The sequence below is a fragment of the Amphiprion ocellaris genome, chromosome 12, assembly GCF_022539595.1.
Source record: "Amphiprion ocellaris isolate individual 3 ecotype Okinawa chromosome 12, ASM2253959v1, whole genome shotgun sequence".
NCBI classification, from domain to species: Eukaryota; Metazoa; Chordata; class Actinopteri; family Pomacentridae; genus Amphiprion; species Amphiprion ocellaris.
Window position 1 is genome coordinate 1,270,357 of NC_072777.1, and position 22,372 is coordinate 1,292,728.

The 22,372-nt window shown below is 40.0% G+C and overlaps 1 protein-coding gene across 1 annotated transcript; it reads left to right on the forward strand.

Moving 5' to 3' along the window:
• The first annotated feature begins 460 nt into the window (after positions 1–460).
• sec63 (SEC63 homolog, protein translocation regulator) lies at positions 461–22,162 on the forward strand. Its single transcript, XM_023297164.3, has 20 exons — positions 461–693; positions 1,609–1,708; positions 3,533–3,647; positions 4,461–4,573; positions 4,658–4,719; positions 6,321–6,379; positions 6,505–6,555; positions 7,152–7,260; positions 7,453–7,547; positions 8,058–8,190; positions 11,178–11,270; positions 11,415–11,560; positions 13,385–13,532; positions 15,187–15,269; positions 15,401–15,469; positions 15,551–15,706; positions 16,513–16,689; positions 16,759–16,959; positions 17,781–17,885; positions 19,486–22,162. The coding sequence occupies exons 1-20, from the start codon at positions 570–572 to the stop codon at positions 19,621–19,623; spliced, it is 2,277 nt and encodes a 758-aa protein (XP_023152932.1). The 5' UTR covers positions 461–569; the 3' UTR covers positions 19,624–22,162.
• Positions 22,163–22,372: the final 210 nt, after the last annotated feature.

Sequence of the window (22,372 nt, forward strand, 5' to 3'; positions counted from 1 at the left end):
CTCACTAGGGTCGCGGGGGGGGGGCTGGAGTCTATCCCAGCTGACTCAGGTGAAGGCAGGGGACACCCTAGACAGGTCACCAGTCTGTCACAGGGCTACATACAGAGACAAACAATCACTCTCACATTCACACCTACGGGCAATTTAGAATGATCAATTAACCTCAGCATATTTTTGGACTGTGGGAGGAAGCCGGAGTACCCGGAGAAAACCCACGCATGCACAGGGAGAACATGCAAACTCCATGCAGAAAGATCCCGGGAAAGCCGGGACGTGAACCAGGGATCTTCTTGCTGCAAGGTGAAAGTGCTAACCACTACACCACTGTGCAGCCCCTATTTAGGTAAATCAGCTCAGGTAAATCCAGGTGTCGTTCACCATTTCCGCCACTGGAGGTCAGTAACGTTCAGAAAACGTGCTGAATCACCAACCGCAGAGGAAGAAGAAGCCCGACCACATTGCGCAGGCGTACACCACGTACACCGATGCACCGAGCCTCCGCTGGATGCTAGCCGGCTAAGCTAACGGTCCGAAGGGGAACCGCGGCGGAGGAGAAGCAGCTCCGAGAGATGGCCGGGCAACAGTTCCAGTACGACGACAGCGGCAACACCTTCTTCTACTTTCTCACCTCCTTCGTGGGGCTCATTGTGATCCCGGCCACATATTACCTGTGGCCCCGGGACCAGAACGCTGGTGAGGCCCGCCGTCTGGAGCTGCTTGCTCGGCTAAGTGTGCTAACTAACTCCCCTTCAGATGGTTGGAGTTCACACCGCGGCTCTGCTGGTTCTCTAGTTAGTGTTCTGGTGATGTGGGGGTCTGACTAGCTGCTGTACAGTCTAACCTGGTCATAAATTATTAATACCAGCTTTTAAACGTTCCAGAGATTAGTCTGGTTCACTGTTCAGATCCCTGCTAGCTCCACTAACTGACAAGTTCTTTATCTGTGGTAACGAGATGAAACCAGTTAGTTCAGCAGCATGAAACTAAATCAGTTTGTCAGGCTTCTGTTGCTCCTTTATTGACCTTTATCCTGATTTATTCTGATAAATCCTTATCTCAGAGCTGATATCTGTTTGTCAACATCTCAGCTTCTTGTGTAACTTTACTGGTTGCAGATAAACGATTGGTGACCACAGACTGCTACTTAATATGTTACTCAAGCTAGTTTTATTTATGTAGATTTTACATGAACCCAGTTAATATGAAGCCATGAATCATCCATTTATTCCGCTGATTTGGTTTGTCAAAGGTCTCAATACAGCAGAAAAACATTTTTATTCTGCTGTTTCAACAATAGAAGCTGTAGAATTCCCCAGTCCTCAAACCGTCCACAGCTAGTTAGCCTTATTGCTACACAGTCAGTTATATTCAGATTCTAACCAATCAGAATGAGCCTGTCCTTCCACCAGGTTTATATACTTCCTGCCGCTGCTTCTGCTAAACTCTAAAATGTCTAAACCAGGGGTGTCCACCATGCATGCTGGACACCCCTGCCTTAAACCAACTCCTCTGTTGGTTTTGGAACTTATTTCAGCTGGATGTAGAGAACGTTGGTTGACATATTGTTGTATTATTGGTAGATTATTGATAACTCTGTGTTTCTTCCAGAACAAATCCGTCTGAAGAGCCTGCGGAGGGTCCATGGCAGGTGTTTGTGGTATCGGCTTCGGCTGATGAAGTCGCAGCAGAGCATTGTTCCAACACTAAAGTGAGTCCAGAAAATCAGATTTATACCTTTTTATTGTTTGAATAAACATCTGTATGTTTTCAAATATTTACTTATATCTCTTCATGGTACAGCTCTGAAAAAGTGACACTTTGGTTGGATGTAAAGTAGTCGGTGTACAGCTGGTAGAAAAGGGTAGATTTACTGTCCCTTCAAAATAACTCAAACCAACCATTAATGTTTAAACCGCTGGCAACAAAAATGAGTACACCCCCCAGTGAAAATGTCCAAAATGGGCCCAAAGTGTCGACATTTTGTATGACCACCATTATTATTAACTAACATTAGTCATCAAGCTACAATTAGCCATCGAGCTAACGTTAGTCACAGAACTAACATTAGCCACCGAACAACAATTAGCCATAGATGTAACGATAACTACTAAACTAACATTAGTCACCAACTACAATTAGTAGCTTATTAGAATATTTGGATATTCAGGTCCAGCACTAGAGGGGTGTACTCACTTTTGTGACATACTGTATATTGGGAAATTTTAACCTGTTTTTGGACATTTTTTCACCATTTTGGTCAAATGTTAAGCTTTGTTTTTTGTTATTTTTAACAGTTTTGACTCATTCTGGTCCATTTTGGCTCATTTTGGACACGTTAACTGAGGGCTGTACTCACTTTTGTTGCCAGCGGTTTAGACATTAACGTCTGTGTTGAGTTATTTTGATGGGACAGTAAATTTACCCAGTTATACCAACTGTATATTGACTACTTTACATCATATCAAAGTGTCATTTCTTCAATGTTGTCCCATGCAAAGATAGAATTAATATGTGCAGAAATGTGAGGGGTGTACTCACTTTAGTGAAATACTGTAAATATCTTGACATATGATTGACTGTAACTTCCATGGCAGTAGAACAGCAAGGTTTTAGGACTAAACTGTCCATGTGATGTGTAGTTTATCTATAATAAATGTACTGTGATGTGACTCGTTGTGTCTTTATGCTGCTGGTTTAAGTCGTCAAACTTCTTGTTTTCGTTGCAGCATAAATTCCTCGTGCACCTGTGGAGCCTGCAGGTCAACAAACTCCACATCTTTTAAATAACATTAAAACTTAAGTCCAGAGTAAATTATCAGACAGACTGAAAAATGACAGCCATGTGAGTTTTCTTTTTGTGTTCAACAGCAACGAGAAGTTGCAGCAATGATGCCTTTCAGTTCATTTAATTGACACCTGATCGTCCATAACTTCCTAGTTTTGCTGCTCGTTGCGTTCGTCTCCTCGTTGCTGGCGTATGGGTGTGACTTTCTGGAGCTGTTAGCGCTGATAGAGCTCCATCGTCCTCCATCACTACAGATCTAAAGGTTGTGTTTCCAGCTGGACAGAGATGTTGTCGCTGTGGTGTGAACATTAATCATAGGTCGGTCTGCTGCAGCTGTAAACATTCATTCTGTTTATTCACTCTCTGGCTGAACAGCTGTTTGACTCCATCCGGTGTTTACGCTCCACGTCCAACACAGTTTATAAATTCTCTCCTCCTTCACACCGAACCACAGAGATGATGCTTATTACAGGAATCCATCATGTGTTTTTCTGGTCGAGCGACTCGGACAACTTCGACTGAGTGAGCAGTTGTCATGGCAACAGATGCAGCAGAGCAGGACCATAGGTTTTTTTTTTTGCCATTGTCATGGAAACAAGTTGAACTTCCAGCACATAAATACCAAACAGCAGCAGCAGAGTCAGACCCAGAGCTGCCCTCCTGCTCCTGTCCTTCCAGCTGTGGAAGGATCTAAACAACGCTGATGTTTGTGTGTGATGTTTTTTTTTTTCTTGTTTGTGTTTTCAGGAAAGCAGCCCTGTTGTTTGGATGGGCTGTGTTCCTGCTGCTAGCTTACAAGGTGTCCAAACTGGAACGAGAGTACCAGGAGTATAACCCCTATGAAGTCCTCAACCTGGACCCGGTAAACACACAAAGCTTCCTTCCTCACTGACAGTTAACTGAACGTCTTTGGACCAAACAAGACATTTGAGGAAACTCTGATCCACATTTTTCAACATTTTCTGACCAAACAGCTGATTAGTTGATCCAGAAAATAACCGGCGGTGGAAATAACTGTTAACTGCAGCCTTTGAATGAACCTTCATCAAACCAAACTCCATTAAAAAATGTTTTAATTTAAATCCAGACAAAGAATGTTCTTGATAAATTCTGATATTTAGCTCCAATTTGGTCACCTCCAGCAGATTTTAGAATCGGGATTAATTTCTGAAAGAACATTTGTCACGTGCAACAGAATTTGTAAATATGTCAAACTTAGAAATATCACAATTTCTATGGCAGTGACTAAATGAAACCTAATAAACACCCAAAACGCACCCAAAAAGCACCCAGAACACACCCAAAACACACGCAAAACTTACGCAAAATGCACCCAAAACACACTTAAAATACACCCGAAACACACGCAAAAGTTATGTAAAATGCACCCAAAACATATCAAAAATACACACAAAACGCATCCAAATACACATAAAATACACTCATAAACACACCCATAAACACACACAAGATACGCCAAAAACGCACCCAATACAAAGCTCTCCTACAGAGACACTCGTGTTCTCAAAGGTTCTACGTTTATTGTGTCAGATTGAGTTCTAGCGTCTGTATTTACTCATAAAACCGAACTCTAGCGTTAAACCTGAACCTAATTTCATCTTTTCCTCGTCCTAGATGTGCCACGTTAAATTCCTCTGACTGTTTTTGTCTTCAGGGCGCGTCACTGTCAGAAATCAAGAAGCAGTATCGAATTCTGTCGCTGAAGTTCCATCCTGACAAAGGAGGAGATGAGGCCACCTTCATGAGGATCGCCAAAGCTTACGCTGCGTAAGTTTTAGTCCAGTCTATCATCAAACTGATCCAGTGTTTTTGGGTTTTATTGATCACTTTCTGCCTTTATTTTCCCTCCAGTCTGACCAACGAACAGTCGCGGCAGAACTGGCTGATCCACGGCAACCCGGATGGTCCAGGAGGTAAGAGAAGCTGCTGGTTTTTGGGGTTTTTTTAAGCATTCACACTCGTATATCGATGCTGGTGAGTCCTGCAGACGTGAAGATGAAACCAGAGACTTGAAATGATGGAACATGCCTTTAAACTTCACACTTTTACTGCGAGGCTCCAGAAGACAAGTTGGACCTGCAGAGAAGCAAAAGAAATGTTGGTGGATGGAAGTCGTAGCTTCGTTACAGAGATTAAAAAAACAAAAACAGCTTTAGTCAGTTTTAGTCCCTTTCTGGTCACTTTGTGTGTCTTTGCTCTCATTTTTGCGTGGATTTTTAATGATTTGCATCTCTTTTTGGTGGTTTTCTGTCTTTTTGCAGCTAATTTCCTTTTAATTGTGATCTTTAGTGTGTCCAAGAGGTGGTTTTTGTGACTGTTTTTGTTAATTTTGCATCTCTTTTTGTCAGTGTTAATCTCTGCTGTTATTTTGTGTTTATTTTGCATCTCTTTATGCCTGGTTTGTGTCTTTCTGTGGTGGTTTTGTGTCTTTTTGCAGCTAATTTCTCTTTAATAATGATCTTTAGTGTCAGTTTGCACTGAATTAACATCTATTTATGTTAATTTTGTGTCTCTTTTAGTCCATTTTAGTCTCTTTCTGGTCCGTTTGTGTGTCTTTGCCCTCATTTTTGCATGGATTTTTAATGGTTTGCGTCTCTTTTTGGTGGTTGTGTGTCTTGTTGCAGCTAATTTCCCTTTAATTGTGATCTTTTGTGTGTCTAAGAGGTGATGTTTTGTGTCTTTTTGCACTAAATTAGCATCTTTTTGTGTTTATGTTCGTCTCTTTTTACCAGGTTTGGTTCTCTTTGTGGTGATTTTGTGTGTTTTTACAGCTAATTTCCCTTTCATAGTTGTCTTTTCTGTGTGTTTTTTAATCTCTTTCTGCTGTTTTTGTGCGTTTTTATCAACATTTTGTGTCTATTTGTGTTTGTCGTGATGCCACTAAGTTTAAAGCCACAGTTAGTCTGTTTCTCCTGCTGTTAAAAATAACAGATTAATGCTGGAAGGATGTAGATGCAGAACTTTTCTATTTATGAAAGTACCATTCGAAATTGATGAGAGGATATCGATCAACCAGAACACTTTGAAAATAAAAACCTTTTAAGTGTATTCAGATTCTATCATCCATTATCTATACACCGCTTAATCCTCACTAGGGTCATGGGGGGGCTGGAGTCTATCCCAGCTGACTCAGGTGAAGGCAGGGGACACCCTAGACAGGTCACCAGTCTGTCACAGGGCTACATACAGAGACAAACAATCACTCTCACATTCACACCTACGGGCAATTTAGAGTAATCAATTAACCTCAGCATATTTTTGGACTGTGGGAGGAAGCCGGAGTACCCGGAGAAAACCCACGCATGCACAGGGAGAACATGCAAACTCCATGCAGAAAGATCCCGGGAAAGCCGGGACGTGAACCAGGGATCTTCTAGCTGCAAGGAGAAAGTGCTAACCACTACACCACTGTGCAGCCCCAGATTCTATCAGTTGATTTGAAGTCTGTCAGGTGAAATGGTAATTTTAGAATTTTGCTGTTTTAATCCATCGCCTCTCGTCTTTTCCTTTCCAGCCACCAGCTTCGGTATCGCTCTGCCTGCCTGGATTGTTGACCAGAAGAACTCGATGCTGGTACAGATTCACTGATTATATCTGAATTTGGCTTTGTTTTCTTTTGTGTTTTCTATGCTGGATGTTTGATTCAAACTGCTGCAGGTTAAATTTAACTCTTGACTTATTCTGCTTTTCCTCTGCAGGTTCTGCTGGTGTACGGACTCGCCTTCATGGTCATCCTTCCTGTAGTCGTGGTGAGTTTTTATCCGATGCTTGCAGCTTTAATTTAAAAATTTCAAACTCTCACTACAACCAGTACGTGTCACCTACAGCTATGAAATTTGGTATACAAATGTAACTTGTCAAAATGCACAAAAATGTAATTGACACCCACGCCCAAAACACAACAGGAAGTCGGCCATTTTGAATTATGTGTCATATTTAGGATGATTTTAGGTCATTTTTGGAGATTTTCAAAAGCTACAAACTCAAACAAGGTAACTCTGACAGAGCTGAAATTTGGCCAGAATGTACACTGGTCGTGGGTGATCAAAAGTTACCAAAATGCTCCACAAAAGTCTGACGGTGTGGAAATGGCGGCCGGCAGAATTTCGGCGTTTCGCCATGAAACAGGAAGTGCTTTATAACTAGCCCGTACATGCTCCAATCTGCCTGAAACTTTACGTGTGATCACAGTACGGCCCTCATCACATCCATAGGCAGAAATACGTTCTCAATCGCAGCGCCACCTGGTGGATATTGGATTCCGGACCAGCAAGGATGTTAGGATTCATTCAACACTGCTTGCAGCTTTAATGGGTTTTTTTTGTTTTCACCTCCTTTTCTTCAGGGCACGTGGTGGTACCGTTCGATCCGATACAGTGGAGACCAGATCCTCATCAACACTACACAACTCTTCATGCATTTCATGTACAAGACACCGAACATGAACATGAAGCGTGAGTTCCTCCTTAGTTCACTGCAGTAAAACAGTTTCTGAGCAGGTTTAATGAACCTGACGGCGAGTTGTGCAGCTACAGAGATGGGATTTTATCAGTTTATGTGACCTTGAACTGATGCGTTGTTTTAGAATCTCCTTTCTTGTTGTTTTTATTTGACTGATTCTGATTTCGACCGTCTCCGTCCTCCAGGATTAGCCATGGTGCTAACAGCAGCCTTTGAGTTCGACCCTCGCAGCAATAAAGAAGCTACGATACGACCCACAGACAACATTGAGGTGCCACAGGTAAAAACATCCGTCTGCTTCCCGTGGAGGAAAGGGAAATGTATGTTTTTGAAAAGGTAGATTAATCCAGATCGTTTAATTACTGAAAGATCTCTCACTGAAAAAAGACGAGTCATAGTGGCTGAAGCCTTTTCTTTATATAAATGAAACACATTTCCTCTCTGCTGTCAGACTCTTGAAGCACATTTCAGCCTGTTTTTGATCATAATATTTGGCTGTTTGTTAGTTTCTCTCACTGCTTCATTTCTGCAGTAAACACCGTCTGCTCTTTTGATTTATCCTGAATTTATTACTTCGATTTCACCACAAACACTCTCAGAAACTCTGAACACATACTCTGAACGATAAACTGTAAACAGACTGAACTCTGGTTAGCTTAGGAGCATTAATGCTACAAGTTTCATTGCTCAACTGGAGGGTAAAACCTGATATGGTGACGTGAATGTCAGGGTTTTTCTAATGTTCTGGGGTTTATGGTGTGTTTTAAAGAATCTCTTGTCTCTGTTGCAGTTGATCCGTGAATTAGGAAACATCAACGTGAAGAAGAAGGAGCCTCCGTTCTGTTATCCCTACAGCCTGAAGGCCAGAGTCTTAGTTCTGGCTCACCTGGCTCGGATGGACGTGTCCGAGGAGTTGGAGGAAGGTAGGAAAAGTCTTCTTGTTGAAATATTATAAATGTAAAACTTCTTAGAATTTCATTTTTCTAGCATATCTGGGCTGATATCGTTCTAAAAGATAAGGGCTCATAAAATACAAAGGTTTTCATTCTTTGCTCGCCTTGATGTCGCATTAGTTTTGTGTGCTAACGCAGTGCAGAGTGTGTTTGCCAGCATACAAGGTCTAATAAAAAATATCTGAGTGTCTTCTTGTTGACAGTCCAACCCAGCCAGATGAATTCACAATGGACAATCATGTGCATCTTGAAGACAACAAGCAAAATTGTCTAAAATGACCCCCCAAAATAATGTCAGAAATAACTCGAAATGTGTCCAAAATGACTAAAACTTTGTCCGAAATTATTCTGTTTTTGTCCAAAAAGGAGAAAAATGTACAGAAGGACTCAAAGATTGTCGAATGTTACTCAAACTTTGACCAAAATATCTCACTGTGTCTAAAATGACACCAACACATGACCAAGATTCCCCCAGATTTGACAAAAATGTGTTCAAAATGACTTAAAATGTATTTAAAAAACATTTAAGATTTGTACATAAAGCAATAAAAACTTGTACAAAATGACTTGAAAACTGTCCAAACTAACTCAAAAATCAGCAGGACTGCAGTAAAAAATGAGCCCAAAGTGTTTAAAAAAACATGAGAACCAGGAGGAGGATGAAGGAAACAGCAGCAGCTCTTGACCTCCTGCTCTGGTCTCTGGGTGGTAACCACGGTAACCACAGACCCTCCTCTAATCACCATGACGATCCTCCACATGACGGTTGATCATCGCTGGTGGTCCAGAAACATCTGGAGTCAGATCCAGAGACATCTGGAGTCAGATTCAGAGACATCTGGAGTCAGATTCAGAAACATCTGGAGTCAGATTCAGAGACATCTGGAGTCAGATTCAGAAACATCTGGAGTCAGATTCAGATCATAAACATCTGGAGTCAGATTCAGAAGCATCTGGAGTCGATTCAGAAACATCTGGAGTCAGATTCAGATACAGAAACATCTGGAGTCAGATTTAGATCATAAACATCTGGAGTCAGATTCAGAAACATCTGGAGTCAGATTCAGAGACATCTGGAGTCAGATTCAGAGACATCTGGAGTCAGATTCAGAAACATCTGGAGTCAGATTCAGAGACATCTGGAGTCAGATTCAGAGACATCTGGAGTCAGATTCAGAAACATCTGGAGTCAGATTCAGAGACATCTGGAGTCAGATTCAGAGACATCTGGAGTCAGATTCAGAAACATCTGGAGTCAGATTCAGATCAGAAACATCTGGAGTCAGATTCAGAGACATCTGGAGTCAGATTCAGATCAGAAACATCTGGAGTCAGATTCAGATACAGAAACATCTGGAGTCAGATTTAGATCAGAAACATCTGGAGTCAGATCCAGAAACATCTGGAGTCCGATTCAGAAACATCTGGAGTCTGATTCAGAAACATCTGGAGTCCGATTCAGAGACATCTGGAGTCAGATTCAGATACAGAAACATCTGGAGTCAGATTCAGATACAGAAAGATCTGGAGTCAGATTTAGATCATAAACATCTGAAGTCAGATCCAGAAACATCTGGAGTCAGATCCAGAAACATCTGGATCCTGTCGGTTGCTGCTGCAGATGTTGAAGTCTCAGAACTTTCTGATCAAACCGGCTCCTGTTAAAGTCCTCAGAGTGACAGAAATGGGCCAAGATCAAACATCTGCAGAAGCTGTTTGGAGTTAAATTAAAATAAAAATAAGATTTTCACTTTGAACACACAAACTTCCAGCGTTTGTTCTCCTGCAGAGATTTAAATCCTGGGAGACGTTTAGCTGTTTTAAACGGTAAAAACATTTTTGTCAATCTGTTATATTCTGCAGCGTTCTGACTCACATTAAATAACAAAAAGTGTGACCTTTTATGAGATTATGATCAGTTATTTAGTTAAATTCTGTCAGTTAAATCCTGTTCATCATTCAAGTCCTGGACCTTTTCTTTCACATGTTTTAAAATAAAAACTCTGTTGTTTTCAGGACAGGGAAGGTTTACTTGATTACAGTGAGAATTTATGAGTTCTTTGATTAATAGATTATTTGTTTTTATAAAGTTGGAGCAATAATCTTAAGGAATGCGATGCAGGTTTGTTATTTAGAACTTTACAGCTGTAGCGATGTATTGATTAGCTGTCAATAATACTGTTAATCGTCACTTATTTTGATAATTAATCAATTTGAGTTGATTTTTTTTAATAAAATCAGTCTAAATTCTGTGATTCCAGCTACTTAAATGTGAATATTTTCTGGTTTCTTTCCTCTGTGACAGTAAACTGAAGATCTTTGGACTAAACCAGACATTTGAGGAAACTCTGATCCACATTTTTAACGTTTTCTGACATTTTTCAGACCAAACTAATGAAGTAATCCAGAAAATAAATCCAATAATGGTTCGTTTCAGTCCAGTCTGACTCCACTTGGACTCTCTGTGTGGTTTGTTTGTGATGTTTCCTGAATTCTGCTGTTAAATCTACATTTTAGAGCCTCTTCAGGGCTAAAATAACTATTATTTTATTAGATATTTACTGTTTTGTCGGCAAAATATCCCAGGATGGTGAAAATGTCCATCACAGAGTCTGAAAGTCAAAGGAGACGACTTTAAAATGACTTTTTGTTCAAGTGCTGGTCGTAAAACTCAGTTCAATTAATCAGCAGATATTTTAATCATCAATTTGGGTCATTTTTTAAATAAAATCAGTCTAAATTCTGTGATTTCAGCTTCTCCGGTGTCAATATTTTCTGGTTTCTTTCTTCTGTGACAGTAAACTGAAGATCTTTGGACTAATTTGGGGAAACTCTGATCCACATTTTTAACATTTTCTGACATTTTAGAAACAAACAACTGATTAATTAACCCAGAAGATGGGTAATAATCACTCGTTGCAGCTCTACAGATGCTGTTTTGTGTGTTTGTATTGTAGATCAAAGGTTTGTGGTGAGGAAAAGTCCGGCTCTCCTCCAGGAGATGATCAACGTTGGCTGTCAGCTGACCATGATGGCTAACAGCCGAGGAGGTAAACATCACAACCATGTTGTTTCTGCTGGTTTAGGGACTTTTGTTGGGAATAAAATCATCTCGTCTCATCGCTGCTGAGAAAAACACGAAGGTTTGTTTTAGTCTGATTGCTGATTTGTGGTCTCATCACGCCTCCCCTCAGGTTTCCATGCACCTCGTCTGGTCACCATAGAGAACTGCATGAAGCTGACCCAGATGATAGTTCAGGGCCTGCAGGAGTCCAAGTCACCGCTCCTGCAGCTGCCACACTTCGAGGAGGAACATCTGCGCTACTGCATCTCTAAGAAGGTACAACTTCAGTACATCTGATGATCAGACTTCTACCTCCATACTGTGAATATTTCAGAGTTAAAAGTACAAACTTTAGAATTTGCTTTGAACTGTGTCCTCACAAAATCACCACAAAAGAGTCAAAATCACCAGAAAAACTCGCAAAAATCACCATGAAAAGTTGCAAAAAAACGAAACCTCTCCACAAAAAGATGTAAACGCATGAAAAGACAATAAATTATGACAAAAAGAAGCAAAATCATCACAAAAACATGCAAAAGTCACTACGAAAAGCTGCAAAATCGCTGCAAAAAGACAAAAACTCACCACAAAAAGATATGATCCACAAAAAACACTAAAACAAAGGAACCATGAGGAGTTGTGGTTATTTATAGGTCATTATGCTGTGATTTTACTGGTCACTTTAGATCAGAGGCAGTTTCCACAGAAAGACACAAAATTATGACACAAAAATGCAAAATCATCAAAACAAGATGCAAAATTAGTACAAAGAGGCATAAAGTTATGACTAAAAGAAGCAAAGTCACCACAAAAAGCTGCAAAGTCACTGCAAAAAGACCAAACCTCACCACAAAAAGATGCAAACACACAAAATACACAAAATTATTACAAAAAAGGAAACAAATTGCCACAAAAAGCCTCCTAAGTCACTGCAAAAACACAAACCCATCATAAAATAATGTCAAAAATCACCAGAAAAATATTGCAAATGCACAAAAAAGGCACAAAATCACCACAAAATGATGCAAATTTAGCCCAAAAAGGGACTAAATGATGACTAAAAGAAACAAAGTCACCATAAAAAGATGCAAAATTGCTGCAAAAAGACAGAAACCCACCCCAAAGAGATGTCAAACAACCAGAGTCAAAGTTACCATAAAATATATCGCAAATACACAAGAAAAGGCACAAAATTATGACAAAAAAAGAATCACCACAAAAGCATACAAAAATCACCATGAACAGCTGCAAAATCACTGCAAAAAGATGAAAACTCACCATAAATAGATGCAAACACAAAAATACACTAAATTATTACAAAAGGAAGCAAAATCGCCACAAAAGCATCCAGGTCACCACAAAAAGCTCCAAAATCACTGCAAAAATACTGAAACCCACCAGAAAACGATGTCAAACCGTCAAAATTACCAGAAAATATTGCAAACGTGCAAGAAAAGGCAAAAAATTATGACCAAAAAAATGCAAAATCGCCACAAAATACAAAAATCACCATGAAAAGCTGCAAAGTCACAACAAAAACTCAACATAAAAAGATGTCAAACCACTAGAGTCTAAATTATCCCAAAAATATTGCAAACATGCAAGAAAAGGCACAATATCATGACAAAAAATTCCACGAAATCTGACCAAAGTTCCTCTTAAACCTCCTCAGAACATCTGGTTCTTAATCTCCAGTAACTTTATTAATGATCAGAGTTCTACCTTCAGACTGGGAATATTTCCAGAGTTCCAGGTCCTTGAAGTCCATAGAGGAGACAACTGGACGGTTGTCCGACCTATCGGTAGGTCTACTCTACATCTTTCGTCAAGAGGTAGGTATATTCTTGAACGTCCCCTGGAGAAAGTTCTAGAGTAGACGTACCAACAACTGGACGGTCCTCCTCTATGGACTTCAAGGATCTGGAACTCTGGAAATATTCCAAGTCTGCAGGTAGAACTCTGATCATTGATAAAGTTACTGGAGATGAAGAACCAGATGTTCTGTGAGGAAGTCTCGGGGGAAGATTGCCCCTCACATACAGGCGATGATTGTGTATATTATTTATATATTTATTGTATTTTTCCCTCCCCTCTCTGCAGTATAAAGTCCGGACCCTCCAGGACTTGGTGAGTCTGAAGGACTCCGACAGACGCTCAATGCTTCGTTTCCTCGGGGAGGAAAAGTACGACGAGGTCATGGCCGTGCTGGGCAGCTTCCCTCACATCACCATGGATACCAAACTGCAAGGTCAGTCCTGGAAGACCAGACAAACACGTTTAGTTTGACCAAAAGTAGGACCGCACTTTAGCAGCAGTTTCAAACCCTTAATATCCTTTTTATGGAGATCTAGGAAAAGTTTAGAACAGAGGAACTGTTGGGCTACAGATTTAATCTGAACGTTAGCATCTCAGAAACCTTCCACATCTGGTCAACAACACCTCTACGACATGTCAGACTTCTAGACCTGATGGGACTAAAATGATCTGAAAGGTTGAATAGTAGAGTAACGTGTCCGTTTTAATAAAGTTTAAACGTTTATGTCTTTATGCTAAGCTGCCATCTAGTGGCTGTTTGGAGGTTAACACGACCTATAGTCAATATGCATGCTGTTCTTATTATTATGACGTTGAGTTCGATATTTATAGTATCGAGTCTCATTTTAGTGTTTTTGCAGGTTTGAGTGTTGTTTGTGCCATTTTGTGTCCTTTTTGTCATTCTGTGTCTATTTTTTTAAGCTTGAGTCTTATTTGTGCCAGTATGTGTCTTGTTTTGTAATTTAGTTTCTCATTTTTGTGTTTTTGCATCTTGTTTTGCAGTTTTAAGTCTTGTTTTTGTCATTTCGCATCTCGTTTTTCATGCGTTGGCTTGTTTTTTGCAGTTTTGAGGCTTATTTGTGCTGTTTTTGTGACTTTTTTTTCATTTTGTGTGTAATTTTTTAAGTTTGAGTCTTATTTGTGCCAGTTTGTGTCTCGTGGCACAATAATGGCATTTTGTGTTGCGTCTTTAATGTATTGTTTTTGTTGCCTTGTCTTGTTTTTGCAGTTTTGAGTCTTGTTTGTGCCGTTTTGTGTCTTGTTTTTGTAGCTTAGTTTCTCATTCTTGTGTGTGTCTTCTTTTTGTAGATTTGCATCTTGTTTTGTGCCATTTTGTGTCTTGTTTATGTAATTTTGAGTCTAGTTTTTATTATTTAACATCTCGTTTTTTGCACGTTGTTTTGTTTTTTGCAGTTTTGTGTCTTGATTTTGTAACTTAGTTTCCTAGTTTTGTGTCTTGTTTTTGCAGTTTTGAGTCTCATTTCTGTGTTTTTGCATCTTATTTTTGTAGATTTGTGTCGTTTTGGTCATTTAGTTTCTCATTTTTGTAGTTTTATGTCGTTTTTGTAATTTAGTTTCTCATTTTTTTAGTTTTGTCTTGTTTTTGCAGTTTTGTCTCATTTATGTAGTTTTCTGTCGTTTTTTTGTAATTTGATGTCTTGCTTCTGTAGTTTTGAGTCTCATTCCTGTGTTTTTGCATCTTGTTTTTTCGTAGTTTTGCATCTTGTTTTTGCAATTTTGTGTCTTTTTTTGTCATTTAGTTTGTCATTTTTGTAGTTTTGTGTCTTGTTTTTGTCATTTAGTTTGTCATTTTTGGAGTTTTGTGTCTTGTTTTTGCATTCTGATCTCCACATTTTTCTAATTTTTCCTCACTGGTTCAGTTTTTTAATCTAAAATCCAGAAGCTTTGTGGAAACAGTATGAAGGAGAAAGAACTCAGAAATGACAGAATGATGGAAATCATTAAAAAAGAACAATCAAAGTTGAATTCTGCGAGTAGTAAAAACTAGATTTTATTTCTTTTTGTTTACATGCCTGAGTCCAACATTTAGACACTAAAGCCGTCTCTTTTTTTCTCTTTCTTTTCAGTCCTGGATGATGAAGACAGCAATAACATCACAGCCGGTTCCATCGTCACGGTTACCGTCACCTTAACCAGGAAACGGATGGCGGTAAGAAATAAAACTGTCAGAAAACAAACTGCTTATGGTGTTGCCTTGTGCGTGCACTTCTACTGGTGACCACTAGAGGGCGCCGTGGACCGTCTGTGTGGTTAAACGGCTCCATTAAACTGTGGTTGCAGGACATGTTTGAGAAAGAACAGGAGTCAACGCCGTGTCTAGGAGAGGAAGCCGCCGCCACAGAGGACGCAGTAAGAAAACAACACAAATAAAATTAAACTCTTTAAAGAGTCTTTAAATGTTAAATGAAACGTTTTCTGTCTGATTTCAAGCAAGGAGACACGAGTAAAACCAAAACCAAAGTGTGGCAGAACAAGAGTAAAGGAGCAAAGAAGACAGCCAAGTCCAAGAAGAAAAAATTAACCAAGAAGAAGGCGACTCCGGCTCCGGCAAAAACCAAGCAGGCCAACGGCAACGTGGCAGGAAACGTAAGTACCGGCTCACCTGGTCACACCTGGAGTATTCCTGATGTAGAGACACACAGGTACAGGTGGATGGATGAGATTTAGATGGTTAACATTTAATATCTTGATTTTATATGTACATCAGATATCTCTATTTCAGTTGGTAAAAAAGAACGTTCCAGATCTCTGCTTTGTCGTTATCACCACAAAACGACTCAAAACAGCCACAGATAGACAGAATGGTCAAAGAGAAATGCAAAACAGCTACGAGACACAAAATGACTGCAGACAGTCCAAAAATTAACACAAAAAGGCACAAACTAATGACCGACAGCACCGAACGAATGCCAAGAAACACAAAATAACACAAAACAAACACAAAGAGCAGCAAAGCCACTAAAAGACACATAAAACAATGCAAAATGACCACCAAAAGTGTACAAAGAGACAAAAGATGACCACAAAATTGCAGCTGACAACACAAAACGAATACAAAGAGGCACTGATCAAAGTGATTATTATTATTTTTATTTCCTGATAGTTAATCTCAGCTACACAGACACAAAACAAACACAAAAAGACGTAAAATGAGCACAAAGAGGCACAGCACAAACAAACGGCACACAAAATGACTGCAGAGACAAAAAAAATCACCAAAAATTAACAAAACAAACACAAAAAGATGCTCAACTGATCAGAGTAACTCTAGAATAAAAACTCTGGTTACTAAACATATTTGAATCTGTTATTTTTAATTCTAGATCATTAAACTGACCTTTATCATCTCTATTAATTAATAGATCATTATAAAATGTGTTGTGGTGTTGCAGGAAGTCGTAGCAGCGACGTCAACGGCGGCAGCGAAGGAGGAAGAAGACGAGGCGTCGGATAAAGGCAGCGAATCAGACGAGGGCGAAGCCAACAAGGACTCTCCCAGCGAGAGAGACGAAGACAGCGACAAGCAGAGCGACACGGAGGTGGACGAGATGGCCGGAGATGACGAGGAGGTCAGACAGGTTAATATAAATCCATGCTTCAGGGTGTCGGAGCTCAACTAACAGTCTGTAAACCTTCAGGAGTGGGAGGCGCTGCAGCAGAGCATCCAGAGAAGAGAGAGAGCTCTGCTGGAAACCAAGTCCAAGGTCACGCATCCCGTCTACAGCCTCTACTTCCCCGAGGAGAAGCAGGAGTGGTGGTGGCTCTACATCGCAGACCGCCGGGACCAGACGCTGGTGTCCATGCCCTACCACGTCTGCACGCTAAAAGACACCGAGGAGGTGGGTTTCTGGGAGGGAGGAGGAAGCTGAGAGTCAGTAAAACACTGAGGTGGAGGAGGAGGAGGAGGAGGAGGGTTTCTGGGAGGGAGGACGGAGCTGAGAGTCAGTAAAACACTGAGGTGGACGGAGCTGAGAGTCAGAGTAAAACACTGAGGAGGAGGGTTTCTACCTGGATATGTAGGGTAGATTTCAGGGTCGACGGAGGAGAAACGTTGCCATCGGAATGTGAAAAATGCTCTTTAAACACACAGCCTCAACTAAAATGAGCACAAAACGACTGCAGAGACAAAAAATTCCTACAAAACGACTGCAGAGAGGCAAAAATGACCACAAAAGACACAAAAATGACCACAAAACGAATGCTAACCCATACTAAACAATCACAACAGGGCACAAACTGATTGCTAACTACACAAAATGACTGCAAAGAGACAAAAATTCTTACAAAATGACTGCAAAGAGCACCCTGCACAACTGAAAGTTTCAATTTAGATTTTCCATTAAAAAAATCTTATTTCTCTCATAATTCAGTTTTTTCATTTATTTTTGACTTACTATTCACATTTGAGACTTTTTGTCTAAGAATTTTAGCATTTATTTGTATTTTGACCTTTTATTTCCGTCATTTCATTTTGAAAAATCTTTCTTTTTTGTTTCATTTTCAAAAAATTCTGAGCTCTTCGGGACATCTGAAAATAAATAAATCTGGGCTGCACTTCTGTTAGATCTGGCCTGGTTGGAAACAGACATAATTATCTTTTAGTCTTGCCTAATTAATTAAAGATAAATGAAACTGATCTGTGTGTTTTTGTGTTTTCCAGGTGGAACTGAAGTTTCCGGCTCCATCCAAAACAGGAAACTACCAATATTCTGTAATCCTGCGCTCTGATTCCTACCTGGGCCTGGACCAGATCAAACCACTCAAGGTAGCTACAAACTGTGGTGGTTTTATGTTGGTTTCTGTGGGGATGGAGTGGGTTTTCTTTTCTTTATTTCTTTAGCCAAATGGGCGTAAATGTTCCAGGATATAAAGGTTCTTTTGCGACAGTAAAACCAGCAGAAAGTCAATAAACGATGCTGTAAACTGCTACCAGGGTGCTGGAATAAGAAGATCAGCTTTGAGACAAACAGAACAGGATTTATTTTATTATTTGTAGAGTTAGAATTTGTGAACTTAAGGTTTGATGTTGGTCATAACTTGGAGAATTTCTGCCTTGCCGATGTTTAAAACAATTCGCTGAACATTGGAGGTTCTGGTGGCTTCAACCGTTGAAAGTAATAAACCTCCTGCTACTGAAATTAACATTTTTCTAGTATAGTTTCTACTATGGTGCAGGAGAGTTAAAGCAAGAAAAAAGAGGCCAAACTAAAAATAGAACAGCTCCAAAGTAGCATGTAAAACATCTAAACATCAGCCTGAAATATCCAAATAATAGGAGAATATAACATTCACTGTTGCTGATTTTGTGTTTAATTTATTCCCTATTATTCAGGAGACAAAGATCTTAAACGTTTAAATTAAAATGCACAAATATTCATAGAAATAAGCTGTTTCTACTCATGTTACTTTATATCAGGGCTGTCAAACTCATTTTAGTTCAGGTTCCACATTCAGCCCAAAAAAAACACAGCATAATGACTTATAAAGAACCTCAACTCCTCATGGTTCCTTTGTTTTCAACGCAAAAAAGTTCATATTTAAGGAATTTGCTTTCTGCAAAACATCACGAACCTGAAATTTCTTAAGAAAAATAAGTTCAATTTCATCAACATCCAGCCTCAGTTTATCATTTCCACATTACAACTTCCAGATCACAGAGTGTCGACAAAGAAACACAACATTTAGTCACCTGGAACTGAATCATAGAGAATTTACTGGAGGATCAAAATGACAAAAGTCAGGCAAAAAAACAGCAAAAACAAGGCAAAATATTACAAAAATGAGATACAAAATGACAAAAAAAAAATAGACACATGACACAAGCGAGACAAAAAGGAAACAAAACGACAAAAACAACAATCAAAATGACAAAAGAACAATGAACAATCTACTATTTTACTTTATGATCCAAACAACTTGTCATGGTCTAGAAATGATTTTAAATTTATAGTTTTACTAATTTACAATCTGCAGTTAATGTCTTCTCTGGAATTTTAACACTTTGGGGGCTGGATTGGACCCTCTGGAGGACCGGATTGGACCCTCCGGAGGGCCTGTTTTGGACCCTCCGGAGAGCCTGTTTTGGACCCTCTGGACGGACTGTTTTGGCCCACGGGCTGCATGTTGGACACCCCTGCTTTAAAGGTTGCAGAAAATTTCATGTTCTCGGTTCTTTTATCGCCAATAACACGACACAGTTAATGTAGTAGACGAGGAGATGTTATCTGACTTCAAATTATTGATCGATATTGATTATTGGTAACAAAGAAAGACCAATAACTGATATCTGGAACCGATGTGCGTTAAATTTATCATTTATAAATTTGTGTTTTGTGTTGCTGTAACTCTGCCGCGTCTTTTCCCAGCTGGAGGTCCACGAGGCGAAGGCGATGCTGGACAACCATCCCCAGTGGGACATCCCGGACACCGAGGAGGAGGACGAGGAGCAGGAGGACAGCGATGGCATCGAGGAGAGCGAGGACGACGACGAGGACAACGACTGAGCGCGCTCAGAGCCCCACTCCCACGGACATCCACCCCCCGCCCCCTCACCGACCCACCGGACAGTTTGTACACCCAGAGCCCATTGACCCCAAACAAAGAACCTGTCCTCTGCAGAGACTGGTCACCTTCTGGAGGACCCTGTGAATACTAACACACCAGTCTGTGTGTGTGAGTGTGTGTGAGGTATGTTTGTAAAGGTGTGGTAGGAGGACCTACTGTTATTACTGGACTACGTGGGCTCCGCTCCGGTTTCTGCGGGGCTCAGGGGGACGATAATTCATTCACAAAATTAACACAAACACATGACCTCCGTCTGGAAAAAAAACCCCACACTCTGTTTTTTAACGTCACTCAGCACGGAAGGTTCCACACCAATGATACTTTCTATTGTAAACTGCAGAAGCTTTTCCTCATCGTTGAGTATTTTTACTTTTGTCCTCACTGTACATTGACGGTAGATTCATGTCTGTTCTGGTGGAAGCCGATGGATCTTTAAACAAACCAAACAACCAAACCTGCAGTGTTAAGATTTGTCACAACTGACATTATATATATATACACACACACATATATATTAGAGATACTCGTGGGGTTTTCAGAGAAGTAATTTCTTCTTTCTTTTTTTATTTTTACAATCGTAGCACATTCCAGCGTTCTCTCATCATCCGATAAAGGCCTTATATAAATACAACTGAAGCTCCACGATGTGAACCGAAGGAGGAGAAGTTTTAGTGTAAAAATCTACAGAGTTTGTTTCAGTTTAGCGAACTTTAGCTGCTCAGAGACACATATCGCTCATCTCAGCTAAGCTACATTAGCATCTGCAAAAAACTCCAAATATGTGCAGCCGGGGTCAATTGATTATTAGTAATCATCTCAACGATTATCCTTTCATCCGATTGGCCACACTCGACGAGGAACAGCCAATCTGCTGTCGTGTGTAGTCAATCGGATGAAGCAGTGGGCGGGACTTTGCTAAGTCCCCAGAGTTAGTTTTTTTTTTTTTTTTTTTAAATTTAAAACTATTAATTCACAGTTATTAGAAAAATAAATGCAGAATACTGGATGTGATAATCAGTCAACCCTTAACATCTACTTTCCACGTGTAAATCCTCCAAGTGGACGAAAAAGTCGGATAAAACCTCGATTATGGTATTTACAGATGTGAAAAGTTTAAGACACAAGGTTTGTAAGACTTCAAATACACTGCTCATGTTTGGAAATGCGTCCTCCAAGTGGACTAGAAAATTTTCTTAGTTGAAGGATTCATACACGTGCCGTATATCAACATATTAAGTTGTATGCAGACGATGGGATCTAAATTACTTGCGGACACGGAAAGAACTTTTTGCGAGTGTTTTAGTGTCGGAATGCAGTACAAAATTACATCATTCTTAGTGTTTTTTTGCAGAATATGTCAACTTTTGCAGCCCAGAGTTTGTTCAGAATATGTAGAATTGTACAAAAAAGTTTGAGCTGCACATCTGTGGAGGGTCTACGTGGACTGTTGCACACTAAAGGTGATGATGAAATTTGAAGAACTCCTCAAAAGTTTAATATCTGGAAAGTGAAATTACTTTGGCTACGATCCATGTGATGTAAATTCCATCGTGTCCACAAGAGTTTGTGTGAACCCTTCACATGCAAGTCGAGATTTCAGTTGTGCATTTATGGGACGCATCAAAGTCGAGCGTGAATATCTGCTGACAATTTCTGGTTTCACACTTTTTTGTCCACTTGGAGAATTTGTTCCACACATGCTCAGTAGATCTACATCTTCTGTTGGAGTGGACGGAGGTTCTGTACTCAGTCTGCAGATACTAAAGTTTACGTCACACGGACCTTTGTGTTTTGCAGATGCAGGAGCTGTAACCCTGGTTTAACACTGACTTACACATCTGCAGCGGTTTGTGTTTGATTGGAGCTTTCTAAACGGTTCTGTTGCAGCATTTTCATCTGAACAAAAACAGAAACCTGCAGAACCGATTCGGTGTTTCTGGCTGAGCTTTTCCTTTAAAATGGCCGTTTTCCGTCTCAGTAGCTCTAACAAACATATGCTTCTGTTGCGTTCTAACGTAGATTTTTATTTACATGTTAGAAAAGTAAACCAGAGCTTCCTCTGCAGCTCTGTGGGTTTTTCACCATGAACATCAGCTGCTGTCATAATTTCACAGTAAACCGGTGTGTCGGACCGACTTGCCGGCTCTCTTGGGCCAATCGTTCCTCCTGTAACTGCTCAGCAGGCGTTTGCTAACAGGTTACCTTGTACTCTGAGTATTTATCGCTCTGCAATAGAATGTAGCATCAGTGATTTAAGGCTGTGTGGGAAAATAACTGCAGTGAGGTTAAATACGACGCCACATCTCTCCATGACCGACCGCAGCCGGGCGTCCCATCAGTGGGCCGCCTGCCTCAGTTTGGAAAAACTACCCAATGACTGTCTATCTGCCACTTTTGTTTACAAAGGAACTGTCATTGTAAATGGAAAAATATATTATTTGTATTTAAAATCATTTCAAATAAAAACTTTTAAATGAGCTTGCTCACATTGTTGGTTTACAGTCTTTTAATATCTTCATTTAAGAACCAATGTTGGACGACATACTATGCGAAAACGTACTATACTGACAGTTTTTACTACATACTATACCATGACATTTTTACGGCATACTATACTACATTTAGAAACACAACACTTGATAAACAGATATTTTGAGGCTGTGAGGTTGAACGTTTGAGAGTCTATCA